This window comes from Oncorhynchus mykiss, chromosome 13 (assembly GCF_057628025.1).
Source record: "Oncorhynchus mykiss isolate SJ-2025 chromosome 13, ASM5762802v1, whole genome shotgun sequence".
NCBI lineage: Eukaryota > Metazoa > Chordata > Actinopteri > Salmoniformes > Salmonidae > Oncorhynchus > Oncorhynchus mykiss.
The window spans coordinates 16,548,334-16,566,795 of record NC_143034.1 but is presented as its reverse complement, the minus strand read 5'-3'; the positions used below and the strand labels follow the sequence as shown (position 1 = coordinate 16,566,795).

The window sequence follows — 18,462 nt, the reverse complement described above, 5'->3', positions numbered from 1 at the left end:
CAATGTGTCTTGTCTCTTTTTTTTCCTGAAAATGTTCTGTGAGAAATGTCTTATTTTAACAGTAAAACACTGGAAAAGTGCATGTTAAAGCTGCAGTCTGTACCTTTTTATTTTGTCGTAGAAAGTATTGCCCCTGCACTTTGTATACTAAGGTGGCTTGTATTGCTCGTCCCTAACTCTCCTCAATCCTTACCCCTCTTCCATCCCTACCCCTCCTCCTCACAAACCCTGTGTGTCATCTGTCTGTCTGCCCGTGTGCATAGGCCTATATTTTCAAGAATAACCTCAGCTGTAGCCAGCCTATACAGCCCTGTCCATAGTTTGTTAAACTGTGTGTCAGTGGTGTTTTAATGTGGGATGAAAATCTAAACCCTTTTCATCAGTGATGCCGCTGGTGGCAGATGAAACACACACAGACAATGGCTGCAGCCCAAATTGCACCCTATTCCCTATTTAGTGCACTACTTTTGGTAAGGGCCTATAGGGCTCTAGTCAAAAGTAGTGCACTCTGTAGGGTCATTTGGGACGCGGGATAATAACTCACATCATCACAGCCTTGAGTGGATAGTGTGTAAATAACATCCGTCATAATTAAGTTTGGTAATATGGCGTGTGTCAGCTGTATCCGCACCCCTATGATATACAGGTAACTGCCAAAATAAAGGAAACATTGAAGTACATGAGAGATAGAAAGTGAATATGAGTTAATTAAGCAATTAACATCCCATCATGCTTAGGGTCATGTAGAAAACTACCCAGTTGACCATTATTTTGCCTGCCATGACTAGAAGAGATTTGAGTGATTTGTAAGAGGGGTCTCAAAGGAGCGTAGGTGATTTAAAGTGTGTGTGTGTGTGTGTGTGTGTGTGTCATTCACCCGATCTCAACCCAATTCAATACTTATGGGAGATTCTTGAGAGATTCTGAGACAGCATTTTCCACCACCAACAAAAAAACACCAAATGATGGTATTTCTGGTGGAAGAACTGTCGCGTCCCCTACACTTGTAGAATCTATGCCAAGATGCACTGAAGATGTTTGGATGGCTCATGGTGGCCCAATGCCCTATTAACACTTCATAATATTGTTTCCTTTATTTTGGCAGTTACTTGTGTGTTTTACACGAGCATAATATCTCCTGGAAATACACAGAGAATGATGAATGTTTAGTCTATCCACTGTCATACTGGTTCTGAGTTGCACCCAGAGAGACGACAGCCCGAGGTATACCATGTTACAATAGCATGTGGGGCCTAGCCTATATCATTCATTGCATTAGGTTAGGATAAAATTACTAGGATATCAGGGTTGGGGTCAAATCCATTTAAATTCCAGTCAATTCAGTAAATACACTGACATTTCGGTTCTGCTCAAAGCTCTTTAATATGGAAAATGTGGAATTGGAATTTGTTTCACTTTCTTAATTGAAATGGAATTGACCCCGACCCTGTTAGATGGACAACGTTGGTGAAGTAGGTCTAAGCAAAAAGACTTAGTGATTTAGTCATACTCTTTATTTTTGTGCACTTCCCTTAAGGCGTTTACCAAGGCTTTTGCCAAGGTCTTTTTAGCTAGCATGCCTCTCCTGTCTTTGGCAAATGACAGGAGTGGCAAGGATTGTACTAGCTGAACAGAGACAGGCCTCTCTAGGCCGGAGTCTGAACATAAGCCATAGAACAGACCAGACTTAACCAGCTGCTGGTTAGTCCTGATGGAATAGGGCTGAAGCATAATAAACAGTTTATTACTCAGATGGTTTTCATTCAAAGGGTGTTTCTCATTTGAACCAAACACACAGCAATTCTAAACTTCATGACCTTAGGACTATAAGGTTCTGACATTTTGGTAAGAAAATATCTAATTCACATAGTTGCTCTTTAGGTGGTCCTTTACATGTGAGATGTCAGATTATTATTATTTTTTAAGTATGTTTATAAAGAATTGTTTTTAACGTTCTATCTGGGCAAACACCATAACGTTGTGCCTGCAGGTTATGTCTGTAATCCAATCACACTGCTGGGTTGACAATCAGAGATAGTTATATGTAGGGTTATATACAGTGCATTCGGAAGGTATTCAGACCCGTTCTCTTTTTCCACATGTTGTTCAAATACAGCCTTACTCTAAAGTTGATTAAATACATGTTTTCCTCATCAAACCACACACAATACCCCATAATGACAAAGAGAAAACAGGCTTTTAGACATTTTAGAAATGTTTTGAAAATTAAAAACAAATACCTTATTTACATTAGTATTCAGACCCTTTGATATGAGACTTGAAATTGATCTCTGGGGCATCCTGTTTCCATTCATCATCCTTGAGATGTTTCTGAAACTTGATTGGAGTCCACCTGTGGTAAATTCAATTGATTGGACATGATTTGGAAAGGCTCAAACCTGTCTATATAAGGTCCCACAGTTGACACTGCATGTCAAAGCAAAAACCAAGACATGAGGTCCAGGGAATTGCCAGCAGAGCACCGAGAAAGGATTGTGTCGAGGCACATATAAAACAGTGGCCTCCATCATTCTTAAATGGAAGAAGTTTTGAACCACCAAGACTCTTCCTAGAGCTGGCCGCACGGCCAAACTTAGTAATTGGGGGAGGAGGGCCTTTGTCAGGGAGGTGACCGAGAACCCGATGGTCACTCTGACAGAGCTCCAGAGTTCATCTTTGGAGATGGGAGATCCTTCCAGAAAGACAACCATCTCTGCAGCACTCCACCAATCAGGCCTTTATTATAGAATGGCCAGATGGAAGTCACTCCTCAGTAGCCCGCTTGGAGTTTGCCAAAAGGCACCTAAAGGACTCTGACCATGAGAAACAAGATTATCTGGTCTGATGAAACCAAGACTGAACTTTTTGACCTGAATGCCAAGTGTCACATCTGGAGGATGTTTTTGCTGTGTCATTATGGGGTATTGTGTGTAGACTGATGAAGAGGGAAAAAACGATTTAATCAATTTTAGATTAAGGCTGTAATGTAACAAAATGTGGAAATATTCAAAGGGTCTCAATACTTTGTGTGTGTGTGTGTGTGTGTGTGTGTGTGTGTGTGTGTGTGTGTGTGTGTGTGTGTTATATACACTGAACAAAAATATAAACGGAACATGTAAAGTCTTGTTCCAATGTTTCATGAGCTAAAATAAAAGATCCCAGAAATGTTCCATACACACAAAGAGCTTATTTCTCTAATGTTGTGCACAAATTTGTTTACATCCCTGTTAGTGAGCATTTCTCCTTTGCTAAGATAATCCATCCACCTGACAGATGTGGCATATCAAGGAGCTGATTATTCAGTACGATCATTACACAGGTGCACCTTGTGCTGGGGACAATAAAAGGCCACTGTGCAGTTTCAATTGGCATGCTGACAGCAGGAATGTCCACCAGAATTGTTGCCGGAGAATTTTTTGTTAGTTTCTCTACCACAAGCCGTCTAACCGGCCTCACAACCACACACCACGTGTATCCACACCAGCAATGGACCTCTTCACCTGCGGGATCATCTGAGACCAGCCACCCGGACAGCTGATGAAACTGACTATTTCTGTCTGTGATAAAGACCTTTTGTGAGGAAAAACTCATTCTGATTGGCTATGCCTGGCTCCTCAGTGGGTGGGCCTATGGCTGCGCCCCTACCCAGTCATGTGAAATGCATTAATTAGGGCCTAATGAATTTATTCCAATTGACTGATCTCCTGATATGAACTGTAACTCAGTAAAATCTTTGAAATTGTTGCATGTTGCATTTATAGTTTGGTTCAGTATACTTATTGAGGCATGAAAGACATCACTTTAAAAATGCTCATCTCAAAACCATACATTTTGCAGATAGAACGTTATAGTCCGACATCCTTGATTATTTATATTGTGGGTTCTGGTCCTCTTTTTAAATTACTTCAATTTTTTTTCACCACTTTTTCAGAAGAATGTCCATAACGTAAGTTGTTTATGGTAGAAACAAATACAGGTGCCTTAGAGCAGTGTTTCCTAAACTTGGTCCTGGGACCCCCTTAGATGCATGTTTTGGTTTTTGCCCCAGCACTACACAACTGATTCAAATAACCAACTCATCATCAAGCTTTGATTGTTTGAGTCAGCTGAGTCGTGTTGGGGCATAAACCAAAACGTGCACCCATGGGGGGGGGGGGGGCCTCAGGACCGAATTTGAGAAACCCTGCCTTAGAGCATGTTTAAGGCCCTTGGGAAAGACATTGTTGTTTTTGCCTTGTTTTATATTAATATGAAAACCTCCATGGAAGGGTTATTTCACTAAAATTACAATCTTACCACATTTTATTGATAACTAGCACGTAGTTTACTGACTTTGGGTGTCAGACACCAGAATACTACATCAGTTTACTCATCCAGAGCTAAGCTTTAGCATTGTTGCTAGTTCTCCATAGGATAAAGTGAATTTGTCATGTTAGGGAACTATTGCAAATGTGTGATGAACATTAATTAATATATTTGATGTTGCGATTAGAAAGAAGATCTTTATTTAATCATGAAAAGTCTGTAGCCTACTTCTCTATTGAAAGAATTTGTACATTCTGGGCCAGACAGAACCTCATGGCTGAACCCAGGTTGACATTTCAGAGCCATACGGTTCTATCTGTGATTGCACCCCCCTAAAAAAAACAGATTTACAAATGTTTTAGGATTTTGATACTCTGCATTTTAGGTAGCCTACCTTTTAAGGTGATGCTATTAATGGGTTATAAAAGAATAACAAAACCGTTCTGAGATCTGGGATGTGAAAACGTGTAATGCTCAATATATCAGAACTATGCTTTGCGCACATAGATCCTTGTAGTCCCATGGCTTCAATTTGGCAAGAATAGTTAGTGTCACACAAAAAAAGTTTAAAATAGACTACAACATTTGTATGTTTTATTTTGGGGTGGGTTTAAGTGTCCTGTGTGATTCAGCCAGGCTGGGGTGCTAATCGGTTGCCACGTAACAATAATACAATGTTATTGTTAGCCTCGCGCATGTAAACGATGACAGTTGTGTTGGTCAGGTCTGGATGAATGATTCCCACCGAAATTTCCCAGAAACGAGGTCTGTTTTGACCTAGAAAGTAGCATTGGGTGGTTATCGTGTAAGGCCTAGATCAGAGAGGGGATAAATATTTAGATGTTTGCGGCTGATGAACGACCTATCCTCGGCCCGGTTGGAGGTCCGCACCCGCGCCAAAGCCTGGTTCCCAGCACAAGAAACAGTAAAACTTGGATGACAAACTTGGCAAGGAGAAGAAAACGAAAATGTTCAGCTGTTCGGATGTCTGAGACTGTCTGTAAACCATAGTGCCCATATTTAACGGCCTATAATATAGACCTCTACTTTAGTCCGTTGTCCAGCCAGCCCTATATGTTGCATCATGCCATAACCGCATACACAACCGACATCCAGTGCTTAATTTGTAAATCATGAGGTACAGGAATAAAAAGTGAGTGCAAGAGGGGGGTGATCTGGGGAGCTCTGAGTTACCGGAACGCATGAGAAACAAATATATTTTATAATAATAAAACATTGCATGCATATCACTACATTTTTGTAGTGGCACAGAGCAGTGGTGTTGAGGCATTACAGAAGTTGCACACATGGGGAAAATGTTTAGTGGACTAGGGTCCGGGAAAATGTTTAGTGGACTAGGGTCCGGGAAAATGTTTAGTGGACTAGGGTTCGGGAAAATGTTTAGTGGACTAGGGTTCGGGAAAATGTTTAGTGGACTAGGGTCCGGGAAAATGTTTAGTGGACTAGGGTCCGGGAAAATGTTTAGTGGACTAGGGTCCGGGAAAATGTTTAGTGGACTAGGGTCCGGGAAAATGTTTAGTGGACTAGGGTTCGGGAAAATGTTTAGTGGACTAGGGTCCGGGAAAATGTTTGCCTTTTATAAACGCATTTCATGCAATTCTACGTCCTTTTACATGACTGAATACTTTGGCATAATCTTTTTTAATGCTGCGTTCAAAACAACTAGGAACTCATACTCATCGAAATAAAACTAGCACCGACTGGGCAAATTCATTTTGAACGGTCATCCAATTCGGAATTCCAAGTCTGGAATCCAGGCCTCTTTCTAGAGATCCGACTTCCAACCTGAAGATCACTGACGTAATGATTTGACCTCGTTTTTCCCAGTTGTCTTGAAAGCACCATAATAGGCCCTACTGCACAAATGATCGAAATGACAGGCTACTTTGACACTGACAAACTGAGAATTAACGAAGAGGCAACTCGAATGAACTTTTTGATAGCTTTTATTATCATTGTGACATTGCATAATGTGTGAGAGAAAAAAGGTCATGCAATAAAGAGGCACCGGAACGAAACCGTCCAAAACCGAGAAATGCCAGGTCCTGTTCCGACAGGATCCAGCTCAAATTAAGCGCTGCCGACATCCCACACCATCCAATGGTTAACTGCAGTCTTTAACTAACATGTCTTCTCTGCTTGGGGAATGTGATGACAGCAGTTGATTCTTTCTTCCTTCCTTCCCTGCCCCTCTTCCTCCTATCCCAGTTAAGATTGCGCGCGCGCTGTTTGGGCACGTCTTGGTGAAAACATGGCTATGTTATTTCGATGTTGACGAAGCAAGGAAGAGAGCTATATTGTGTGAGTGTGCACGAGTCATTAACAGCTGCTAATGACGTACTTCAGTTTGGAAAGTGTGTGTGTGTGGGGGGGGGGGGGGGGGGGGGGGGGTAACCGCACTTACAGGTAAATACAGTAGGTGCGGGCGGTTCTGTTTGTAACTAACTACCTCTCTCTCTCTTTAGCGGAGATGTTACTAAAGGCCCCGGCGATTAATCAAACCAAACGCGGTACTGTAAAGCAACAACTGGAGGCGGTGTCATGTGTCTTCAACCCGCATCAGCAAGGGCTGTGATGCGTCCCAAATTACACCCTATTCCCAATATTGTGCACTACTTTTGATGAGAGCCCTGGCTACAATATAGGGAATAGGGTGCCAGGCCCTCCTTAGGGCGTGTTGTTTCACCCGTTCTCTTCAAAACCAAAGGCCAAGGCCCTATCCACTTCTCTTTCACTCTGAAAGACTCTAGTTTCCGTACAGTTCTCTTCTGGTCAGAACTGATCTTAATAAGTGACACCCAATCGGACACCTTTTGTCCAAAGACGGTCCAATTCAGAGAATTTGGCCCGAACCTTTCTGGAACCAATCTCTCTTTGTAATTATTTGTGTGCCTGTCAACTATTGTTTATTGTAATGTTGTGTAAACTCCTAGATTTCATGCATCTTTTTGTGTTTTTCTGATTTTAAGCATATTTGTTTATTCTTAAAGTATTTTCTGAGATTTCGACACACACACACACACACACACACACACACACACACACACACACACACGCGCACACGCACACGCACACGCGCGCACACGCAGACGCAGACGCACACGCGCACACACACGCGCGCGCACGCACGCACACACACACACACACACACACACACACAGCTGTGTAGATTTAAAGAGAAATAATGACTAATAAGTGTTGAATATGTCTTAATCTGCCATCTGAGAGGAAAACACACAAACGGCTCCGGATGCGGTTGTGGTTAGGTTTAGTGTAAAGAGTTGTGGGTCATGTGTAGAGAGAACCGCATAATCAAACTGTTTGCGTGTGTGTCACAATGTCAGAAAATATTTTAAGAATAATAGCATAATTACAAAAATATATGAATGGCGTAAAATAAATAATATTAATCCATAAAAATCACATTTAAGCATTGGCTGCTTTAACTCTATGCCTATTGAAAAAGCTTGACCAAATTGCAAGTGTGTCAATAGCCTAATTGAAACCAACCTTTTCTGGTATTTTTCCATGGGTGTTGATGTAAAATCAAAAACACAAACATTTGGGTAATTATTGTTTTATTGTATTGACATAAGGCTAAATTAACCTTCCCATTCCACTCATGGAGAATCGATTAGAATCTTAATTTGCCTATTTGTGTCGTTCTTCCTCGTGGTCATCGCTTCTCTTTATCTAAGTTCCATGTCACTCCAACACAGCAAGCTGCAGCTTGCTCTGGTCCTTTGAATTTGAGAGCCTCACACCACAATTGGGTATTCTAAACTACCAGCTCTCACAGTCTCACGTTAGAATTAGACGTTCATCCGAATGGTTAAGCTAAGGGTTAAGGTTTGGGATAGGCTTAAAACAAAAATATCAAAAACAACTTTCTATTGCTGGATTCAAACTTGCATTCTTTGGAATCAGAGGCAGACGCTTACACAGCCGCCCGTCATTCCCATCCCATAACGCCTAGCGAAACCTACTTGAAGGTAACAGCGCTCACTGTTGCCCTTAGTGTTGCGGTTTCAACGTCATCTCCCGACGTCCTCATACCTGCATGGACGTCAAATACTGGCTTGTGTCATGGGTGCCCTGGCTGATTCTAAAACTGATGCAAATCAAAAACGTAAACTCTGCTGCAGCCAGCGACGAGGCTGCTAGCGTCCTGAGGCGACGCCATGCTGTCTCCAAATCTATTTACATACATCAAGTGGCTGGTCCCGCACTGTGACAGCAGGTATGCTCTATGGCTCTACTCCTGACGCAGCGGTGGAGTAAGAACCAGCTAGACTCTAGTCTAGAACGTTGCTTATCAGTGGGGTGACAAGTTCGAGGCCTCCTTTTTTTTACGTCTCAATTAATCCCCATTAGTAGCGCAAGAACACTAGGCGAGTCCTGATTGGTTTAAATCTGTTTTGGGCCCAACAGGAGATTAGGGAGAGCATGGTTCCGATATAGAGCCCCCGATAGGACAATACAGTAGTCGAGTCGTTCCAAACCATCAGGGTTTATTTGATTATTTCGATCTAGACAAATATAGCCGAAGAGGTACACGCTGGAGGGGCGAACTGGTTGAGAATGTGGTTGTGGAGGGAGCATCTCTTGCGACTCTGAGGGATAAGGGAAAGACGAAAAACAAATTAGGCAAAGGAGGATGAGAGTTGTCAGAGAGCTTGGGAAAATAATTCTACAACAAGTGGCTATTTGGAGTCAAAATCCTGTCTTCAGACCAAAAGTTCCCGTTGAATTATTCAGTTGAACTGTTCTTGTGGTCTGTAGCGCATGAACCCTGCATGATTGCTTGTGATTTTACAACTGCTTCTAATAACCTATTATTGCAACACTGTTGTTCAATAGTAACAATATATACTAATAAAGGCCTAATAACAATATTACCAATAATTATTATGTACTATTAGTATTATACTATTATTAGAGGGCGGCGCACAATTGGCCCAGCGTCTTCTGGATTTGGCCGGTGTATGGCCGTCATTGTAAATACGAATTTGTTCTTCACTGACTTACCTAGTTAAATAAAGGTTACATTTAAAAAATATATACTTTGTAGCCTATAGACCTGCGTTTTAAGAATGTATCGTAGGCCCATCGCTAGTTCCTGTTTTAACCAAACCTGTCCAACAGGTCCAGCGTTTATCTGAAATCATGCTCTATTTGTGTCGAGTATAGGAGCCTCTCCCCTCTCCTCCCTTCAACATATGTCCCCGGAAGATTATGCTGCATGACAACTCTTCAACTATTCTCGGGCTCTGACGCTTTCCCACGGGGAGCTCACTTAAGCTAGGCCAACAGTGATCCTTCATTTCCCAGTCCCTGTAACAGTGGATACGTCCCAAATGGAACTCTATTTCCAATATAATGCCCTATGGGCCCTGGTCAAAAGTAGTCCACTATTAAGGGAATATGGTGCAATTTGGGACGTATTTAGTGTGTTCATCTGATGCTCTAGTTTAGCTGTTTAGTAATAAGAGATTATCCCCCATTGTGCGTCCTAAAATACACCTTATTCCCTATATCGCCTAGTCCATTACTTTTGTCCAAGGCCTATGTAAAATATTGGACTAAACAAGGAATAGGGTGCCATTTGGGAGTTATCCTCAGAGATTCTCCCCAGGCCAGTATTTATGGCGCTCATCGACAAGGCCTTGTGATGACGGCTGCTCCTCGTCTGGATAATGTCTTTGGCCTGAACCCCTGCTCGCGTGTCTGTCTAATTTCCACTTCCTCTCTCCTCGCGCTCTGCAGATCTGCCCACTGTGGTATGCGTGAGCCTGGCGGTTTCCCACAGAGCCGGGACAACGGCATTGCCGCCAGAGGCTAGCTCTGTCTGTCATGATTAAAATATGAGAAATTGAACAATTGTAGGTTAACGTGAACAGAAAAATTATGCACACATTTTTTTTAAATAAAACGTTTTTCCAAAACGTTTGGCTGTTACAAAAGGTCATGATGACAGGTTTGAGCCGCCCATAAGGAATAGTGAATTCAGATGGTCACATAGTAGGAAAATTAAACATCATATTGTCTACTCACTGCAGTCCAAGTGGGCTGATATGTTAATCTTTTAATCAATTAGACTTATCAAGTTTCTTAGATGTAGGCATCGTAATAAAATGTTCAGTGTGTATTGAATGACTGACATTGAGTCTATAGCCGATGGTAGGCTATTTCAAATAGCCCAGGCTATCAAAATCTGGTATTTTCGACATGTCGCAAAATTGATAAAAGAAAGATCAAATACCTATGGATTATATTTCTATTCTGTAAAAATATTATTTTCTCATAACGCAATGCCCCATTTCTCATAACCAGGCCGCCATGCTTCTTCTCCTCCTTGAATTCTCTCTGCTCCTTGTCCTCCATTTTCCCGCAGATAGACAGAAATGGTGAAACTTGTAGCAATAATAACCGTTCATTCACACAGCCGCCCCCCGCTGCCTAACCTCCAGCCCTGCTGCCCCGGCTGGGGCTCTCCCTCTCCGCCCCAATCAGAGGCCCTTTCTTCGGGAACAAAAACCTCCCCAAAAGCGAACAAAAGTGAACACTTTTTTTCCCTATCCCAATCGCAGTATAACGCAGCCAGTTAAAATAACGCACTGCCTGTGCCTCAATTTGGAATATTAGGACGTCAATCTCTCAGCTCTTGGGTTCTTTTGTCTTTGCTGAGTGTCCGGGCCAGCCTACCATACACCTTTTGTCCAGGAATCCAATAAGGCCTATTATTCGGCCTCTCCAGCCCCGCTCGAGCTGCTTCTTTCAGGGTATTTTAGGTTGCTAATCGCGTCCTTAAAGCGCCTCAAATGGAGAGTAACTTCCTCTTTTCACACAGACTGGCACCCGCACAATTAATTCGAGTGTGCCTGTTGCCTGGCCTTCTCCAACCGCCTTCCGGGCGCGACACATTTCCAAATGGCAAGATTTTATAACAAAGCTGTGGCTAACAACCTGAATCAGACTAGCACTAAAAAAGCTATTTTCATGTGTTCGAATAAGTAGGCTACAATTGCAATACGTTTACCTGCTATTGCGGGAATAGGACATTTTGAATGCACAGCTTTCATTGAAATATTGTGCACCGGTTGAGTGGAATTGTGTCTAAAGAGAGAGAATGAGCCTTTTCTTGTCTTGATATCCATGTCGTATCTTGCCAAGAGGCCATTCATGCCTCAATGTAGTCTATTCATTGTCAGTCGTCTTTCTACTTTAGATGTGGCTTTTTGAAAATGATTGTGATGAAAGTGATTTGCAGAGATTATTCTTATCCAGCATGTTGTAACATTATTGCTTATTTATATCCCCATTTTATATACTCGTAATTAAAGGCGCATCGAAAAGCAGGTGATATTTCAATAATATCAGACATCTTGACAAATTAGAACAACTTGTAGATAACGGGAAGTTAGCCTATCCATCTCGCTCGCTCTCTCTCTCACACACACACTCACGCACACGCACAGTGGGAGAATTAGGATCCCACCATAGAAAACTCTCAAGAGCCTCACAAAGAATGTAATGGACCGTGGAAAGTTTGCGCAAAGTAGCAAAATATGGAATTTATTCGTTTTCGAAAGCAAGTTATGAGATTTTATAAAATGGTGTTAGTTGTGTTCAGAGCCCAAGGTTGGATTCCATTTCAATTTCTGCCATTCCAGGACTTTTTTTAATGAGAAAATGGAATTAATCAAATAAATGTCAATGGATTACATAAGCTTGAAAACAATCAAACACTCTCTTTCACTTCTCATGTCATCGTGGCTAAAGAAACATTAGAAATATCAAGCAAATCCTTGAGATTGGGAACTTCACCTATAGGCCATCAGTGTTGAATAATCCGGACATCCTTTTAAGCACATGCTTACAAGTAACTAGACCACCCTTAGTCCGTATATCACAATTATCAAACGTCTAGTCTCGTGACTAGGCCTATCCTATATATCCAACGTTAACTGGATAGTTGGTCATTCAAATAAAATGCGACCATTGTTGGTCATAAATCCATTTCAACCGTTACGCACAGCTTCTTTCTGATGACCGTCACCGAGAGTGGAGTAAACATGTTGAATTTGCACCTTTTCAGTCTTAATCCAACGACAGCCACCCCACCAGGCAGACACGAAGGCCAATAACTACATAAAAACAACACTGTTTCCGAAATACTGCAGAGAAATAACTCCCTTTATTTTAAAAAGGGGAAGAACCCTTTAAAAAACGGCATGAGAGGATTCGATTAATGTCACCGGTGAGGGTGTAAAACAATGCTCTGGTTTTATCCAAGGTGTAACCGGAGTGGGGCTACCAGGCCCGGATCCCTTGCAGTGAGCCCTGACATGTCGTGACCGCTGTCCCTTGGTGCGTTTGGGGCTGTGGAGAGGCGCTAAGCCCCCCAATGTTCCCCAAGTTCATGGCCATGAAGGGGTTAGCCGTGGTGGTTGGGGGGAGAGTAGGGATACTGGTGTAAGTACAGCTGTAATTGCTGTTGTATGCCGGGTTGTTGTACGTGTAGGCCTGGTATCCGTTGTAACTATAGGGGTTCGACCCGTACGGAGCATTGTAGTTCTGAGTCCCGCCCAGACAGGGCTTCCCATCCCGGACCAGGACCGGCACCGCGACTCGTCTTGGCGGGGGAGGGTGGTGGTGTCCTGCCAGCTCCAGGGACTTGTCCTGCCGCTGCCGCTTACACTTGTACCGTCGGTTCTGGAACCAGATTTTGACCTGCGTGGAGGTGAGTTTGAGAGTGCTCGCCAGGTGTTCTCGTTCAGGAGCGGACAGGTACCGCTGCTGCTTGAAGCGTCGCTCTAACTCGAACACCTGGGCTTGGGAGAAGAGGACCCGGGGTTTCCGTCTGGTTCTCTGCTTGGCCGGCCGATCCGAGTCCCCCTGGCCGCTGTCCTCACCCTCCAGCGGCTTGGACACCACGCCACAGCTCTCTGTGGTGTCAAGATATGAGCATAAATATTTTGTAGGCTACTCTGAAAATAGGAATATAGTTTTATTAAAGTAGCCTATAAAAATACAAAATATTTTGGGAAATATATTTCATAATGTAACTTATTTGAATGTGTATAGCTAACTCATTTCGTTTTACTGACATGAATGTATAATTATTTTGTCAGTCAGTATACCTTGTGAACACCGTGACAGTAAAACGTCCAAACTATTCAAAACGTGTATACTTCACGATAAATGAGTTTAGATAAATGAGTTTAGATAAATGAGTTTAGATAAATGAGTTTAGATAAATGAGTTTAGATAAATGAGTTTAGATAAATGAGTTTAGATAAATGAGTTTAGATAAATGAGTTTAGATAAATGAGTTTAGATAAATGAGTTTAGATAAATGAGTTTAGATAAATGAGTTTAGATAAATGAGTTTAGATAAATGAGTTTAGATAAATGAGTTTAGATAAATGAGTTTAGATAAATGAGTTTAGATAAATGAGTTTAGATAAATGAGTTTAGATAAATGAGTTTAGATAAATGAGTTTAGATAAATGAGTTTAGATAAATGAGTTTAGATAAATGAGTTTAGATAAATGAGTTTAGATAATAGAGTTTAGATAAATGAGTTTAGATAAATGAGTTTAGATAAATGAGTTTAGATAAATGAGTTTAGATAAATGAGTTTAGATAAATGAGTTTAGATAAATGAGTTTAGATAAATGAGTTTAGATAAATGAGTTTAGATAAATGAGTTTAGATAAATGAGTTTAGATAAATGAGTTTAGATAAATGAGTTTAGATAAATGAGTTTAGATAAATGAGTTTAGATAAATGAGTTTAGATAAATGAGTTTAGATAAATGAGTTTAGATAAATGAGTTTAGATAAATGAGTTTAGATAAATGAGTTTAGATAAATGAGTTTAGATAAATGAGTTTAGATAAATGAGTTTAGATAAATGAGTTTAGATAAATGAGTTTAGATAAATGAGTTTAGATAAATGAGTTTAGATAAATGAAGTAAAAGAAACAAAAGCGCAATATTGTGAGAAATACTGTCTAAAGTTATGACCATAAATCAAAACCAAAGACAACTATTTTTCCACAATGTTTACTTTCACTTGGTTGCAGGCTAGGCCTACTCTGTGTCGTTTATTTTAAAGACATATTTACATTCAAGCTATTATATTGGTTATAACATTCATGCTATTCTGTTGGTTATAAAGTAGTTATAGTCCAATAACATTTGTGTGTCATGATTTCAACTATTTTCTCAGTCTATGCAGCCCTTAGAATAAAGACAATAGCATAATGAAAACATATTTATACCCGTTGAGATATTTATTCTCCTGCCTACCTAAATTAATGTTTTATTTGTAAAACGTTCAAAAAGTCCGAGATTTAAAGACGAGATTATTTAATTATTTAACAATCTCCAGGCCCCATTTGGGATTAAAATGTATTTTTGTCGAATTATAACAGACCTCGTTTGTGTCTTTTGAAATCATAACACACTCACGAAACTCCTGCGCCTAACATTTAGCCTAAAACCAAGACACTTTATAAGACACATTGTCACCTTCCGCAATAATGTATTGCTTTATCCTTACATTTTCTGGTTGTATATATACCGTCGATCCAAACGATCATGAGTGTGTATATTGAGAGGCTGTATTAGGTATTTTATTCAAAGCGACGCTTTGTGTCCCTTTGTTCATACATCATTTCAGCAGAACAAAAATATCAAAATAATCATCTTATTGTTCAACTCACTGTTTTCCTGATCCTCCAGGTCTACCTCCAGCTTCGGGTCGATCAGGTGACCCATCCCGGGATGAACGAACATCTCCGGGGACAGACTGGCCTCTCCATGCCCGTCCTGGGCCGCCAGAGAACTCAGGTAAGCCATGTTGTCTTCCCCGTCCGAGAACGGAGGGCTGTCGACCGCTGAAGCAAGCATACAGGACGGTGGCGCCTGGAAGTGCTGGGACTGGGTCTGCTGTTGCTGAATCGAGTCCGGGTGTACTAAGTGTTGTTGGGTGTGGGACAGGTGTTGGATCTGTAGCGGGTCCAGATGTCGAGATTGGTGCTGTTGAGATCGCTGCCTCTGCTGCTGCTGCTCTAGCTGTTCGAGTTTCAGAATATCCTTGACTGAGAACGGCGTGGAAGTGAGCGGGCTCGGGAGCATCATGCCATCGAGGTCCTGCTCGCGCGCATCAAGGAAATGGAACCCGCTGAGTAACATGTGATACTATATACCCCGTTTTAAATAATACTTGATTTAGAGGCTCTGTAATCGGAGGTGCGCGCGCTAAACGGCTGGATATCCCAACTCATCCCCTGATGAAAAGAAACAAAGGTTTGGTTAAAGGTTTAGTCCTATAAGTGTGGCCTGGTTCTCCATAGGCTACGGACAAACCAGCCGTGCGGTGCGATCTTTTGACAATTGAGTTCCTGTGTGTTTTTGTAACTGGAGATGGGAGCAGGGCTGGGCGAAGCCCCTTGTCTCTTCCCGTGATGTCACTGGGTCTGGGTCTGGGGCGGGATGTACGAAACAGAAAGAAAGGGAAGGTGGTGAGAGGAGCCAGTGCGCGAGCGAGCTAAGTATTTGGACGCTTTGGGAGGGGAGAAGAGCGGAGGTATTGAAGAGGGTGAACCGCCTCCATTGTACACCCCCTCACTATATATAATACCCTCCCTACATTTTCTACGCTATAGGCATATAGGTTGCCCATTAATTTACGAATTTATCAGTGTTATTCTTATTCATGTGTTTTGGATGATTTGTTAAAATAACTTGGTCCGGAATCACATTTGAGAACGACGGAGAGACAGAAAACTCTCACCAAACGCATATGCATGCTCCCTCTTTCCAGGAGCGCATGAAATAGCATACACAGTGACAAAAAAATATACATATATTTCAAAGTAGGCCATCAACTGGAATTCAAATATGACTTTTACGCCAAGGCGAAAACGAATAAATTAAACCCAGCTGATCATGCGCTGTGACAATGAAATACTGAACATATAGTCATTTCCCTTTTTGTGAACTTGTCAACTTCATCTACATATTGTGTTGGAGTGCGTCAATGACAGGTTGTGGATGTGCCATATGTCTTGGGGACGTGAGTGAGAAATCTGTACAGGCTATCGAGCAAAAGCAGGAGGAGAAAACGCCGAGCTACATGCCTGTCACTGCGTGAAGGTCAAGTGTCCGGCCTCTGCTAGGCCAACATATTCCATAGAGACATGCCGGTTTCCCGGACACAGAGATATTGGACTCGAACACTTTCTATAGAGAATCTCCGTTTGAACATTGAACATGCGTTTTAGTCTAGCGCTTAATCTTTTTGCGGGGAACCGGCCCACAGAGTAGGCCTGTACGGTTTTATAGGTATGTGTATCTTGCACTGTTTGTTGAAATTAAATGTGGCTCTACGCTGAGTGTACAAAACAATATGAGCACAAGCTCTTTCATTGATAGCCCCTGTTACATCCACTTCAATGTTTACGTCTTGGCCATTTAACTGCCACTCATATCCAGCGTGACTTAAACTGTTGAGTGGATACATTTTTGTTGATCTTTTCCTACTGGTCCCCGTGGGAATCGAACACACTAACTTGGCGTGGTAAACGCCATGCTCTACCAGCTGAGCCACACGGGACCAGACAGATGAAAGGGGAGAAGACCCGTTAAAGAAAGATTTTTAATGTTTGAGACAATTGAAACATGGATTGTGTGTGTGTGTGTGTGTGTGTGTGTGTGTGTGTGTGTGCGCCATTCAGTGGGCAAGAGAAAATATTGAAGTACCTTTGGACGGGGTAGGGTAGTAGGTGCACCGGTGTGAGTGTTTCAATAAATGCAAAGCTTCTGGGTGTTTCACGCTCAAACGTTTCCCGTGTGTATAAAGAATGGTCCACCACCCAAAGGAGATCCAGATGACTTGACGCAACTGTGGGAAGCATTGGAGTCAACATGGGCCAGCATCCCTGTGGGACGTTTTCGACACCTTGTAGAGTCCATGCCCCGACGAATTGAGGCTGTTCTGAGGGCAAAAGGGGGCGCAACTCAATATTAGGAAGGTGTCCTTAATGTTTGGTGCACTCAGTGTATATGCTTCACAATACACCAATGAATCAAGAAGGAAAGGGTGTAACTCTACTGCATTCAAAAAACGACATCTGTATGTAATGTCAGAGCAGATGTGTCACAGCAGGTACACGTTTCGACCTTCCACAGACTGCATGCAAAAACGCAGCACCGGTCCCCACATTAATTAGTGCTGTGGAACAACAGATCTACGTTTTTGATCAAGGATAACAAACATAACACTATTGTAATTTCCCAAATTTGAACAGTAGGTCATTGGCAATAACCGATATAACATGAGTAGCCTAGCCCTAGACTAGCCTATAAGCTAGCCGTTCTGCAGCAGCCCGTTAGTCCAAAGATGCCATGCACATCGTACACATTATAAGTAAACAAAAATCCTATGCGAAGAGTAGCTAGCTGCAGCAGTATCCCATGGCGGGTGTCTCTGTGCCTTCTTATCCGGGTATATTAATAACTCCGTGGGGACGATAAGCAGGGTATCCGCGGCAATTAACATTCCTCCAGCAAAACTGATTGACGTTTTTAGCCAATACAATCTGCTCCCTATCAACTCCCTTTCCGTTTCACACACACACACACACACACACACACACACACACACACACACACACACACACACACACACACACACACACACACACATACACGGCTGTCACTTTGTGCCCTCGGTTCTAGACCGGTCCCTCACTCACACAGACACTCTTGAAGCCCGAGTAACGTTTTTTTCATGCATGGCAGCGAGGCAGGGTTTTCCCTCACCAGACACAACGCAGAGAGGTGCCATAGTATTAGCTAGCTCTGACAGACAGATTAGTCCACCCATTTGCTGCTTGTGTGTGTGCGTGTGCCTGTGTGTGTGTGTGTGTGTGTGTGTGTGTGCGTGTTCCTTAGTTCAAATGTGCGTGCACCATATCTGTGCCATAAAGTCGAATCAAATGCAATCTGAAATCTGACCTGAAATCTGACTTAATACAGATGCCGACTAGGCCCAACCATAAACCATAGCAAGACACTGCAGAGGCGTATAGGCCTACTCGTGACAATGATTCACTGACTAGAA

General features: G+C 42.2%; 1 protein-coding gene across 1 annotated transcript; it reads right to left on the bottom strand.

Moving 5' to 3' along the window:
* Positions 1-11,874: 11,874 nt before the first annotated feature.
* Positions 11,875-17,907, bottom strand: LOC110485576 (homeobox protein Nkx-2.5). The gene is made up of 2 exons (XM_036940102.2): positions 15,059-17,907; positions 11,875-13,274 (listed from the first exon to the last, which is right to left on the bottom strand). Exons 1-2 carry the CDS (start codon positions 15,528-15,530, stop codon positions 12,640-12,642), a joined length of 1,107 nt encoding a protein of 368 aa, XP_036795997.2. The 5' UTR covers positions 15,531-17,907; the 3' UTR covers positions 11,875-12,639.
* Positions 17,908-18,462: the final 555 nt, after the last annotated feature.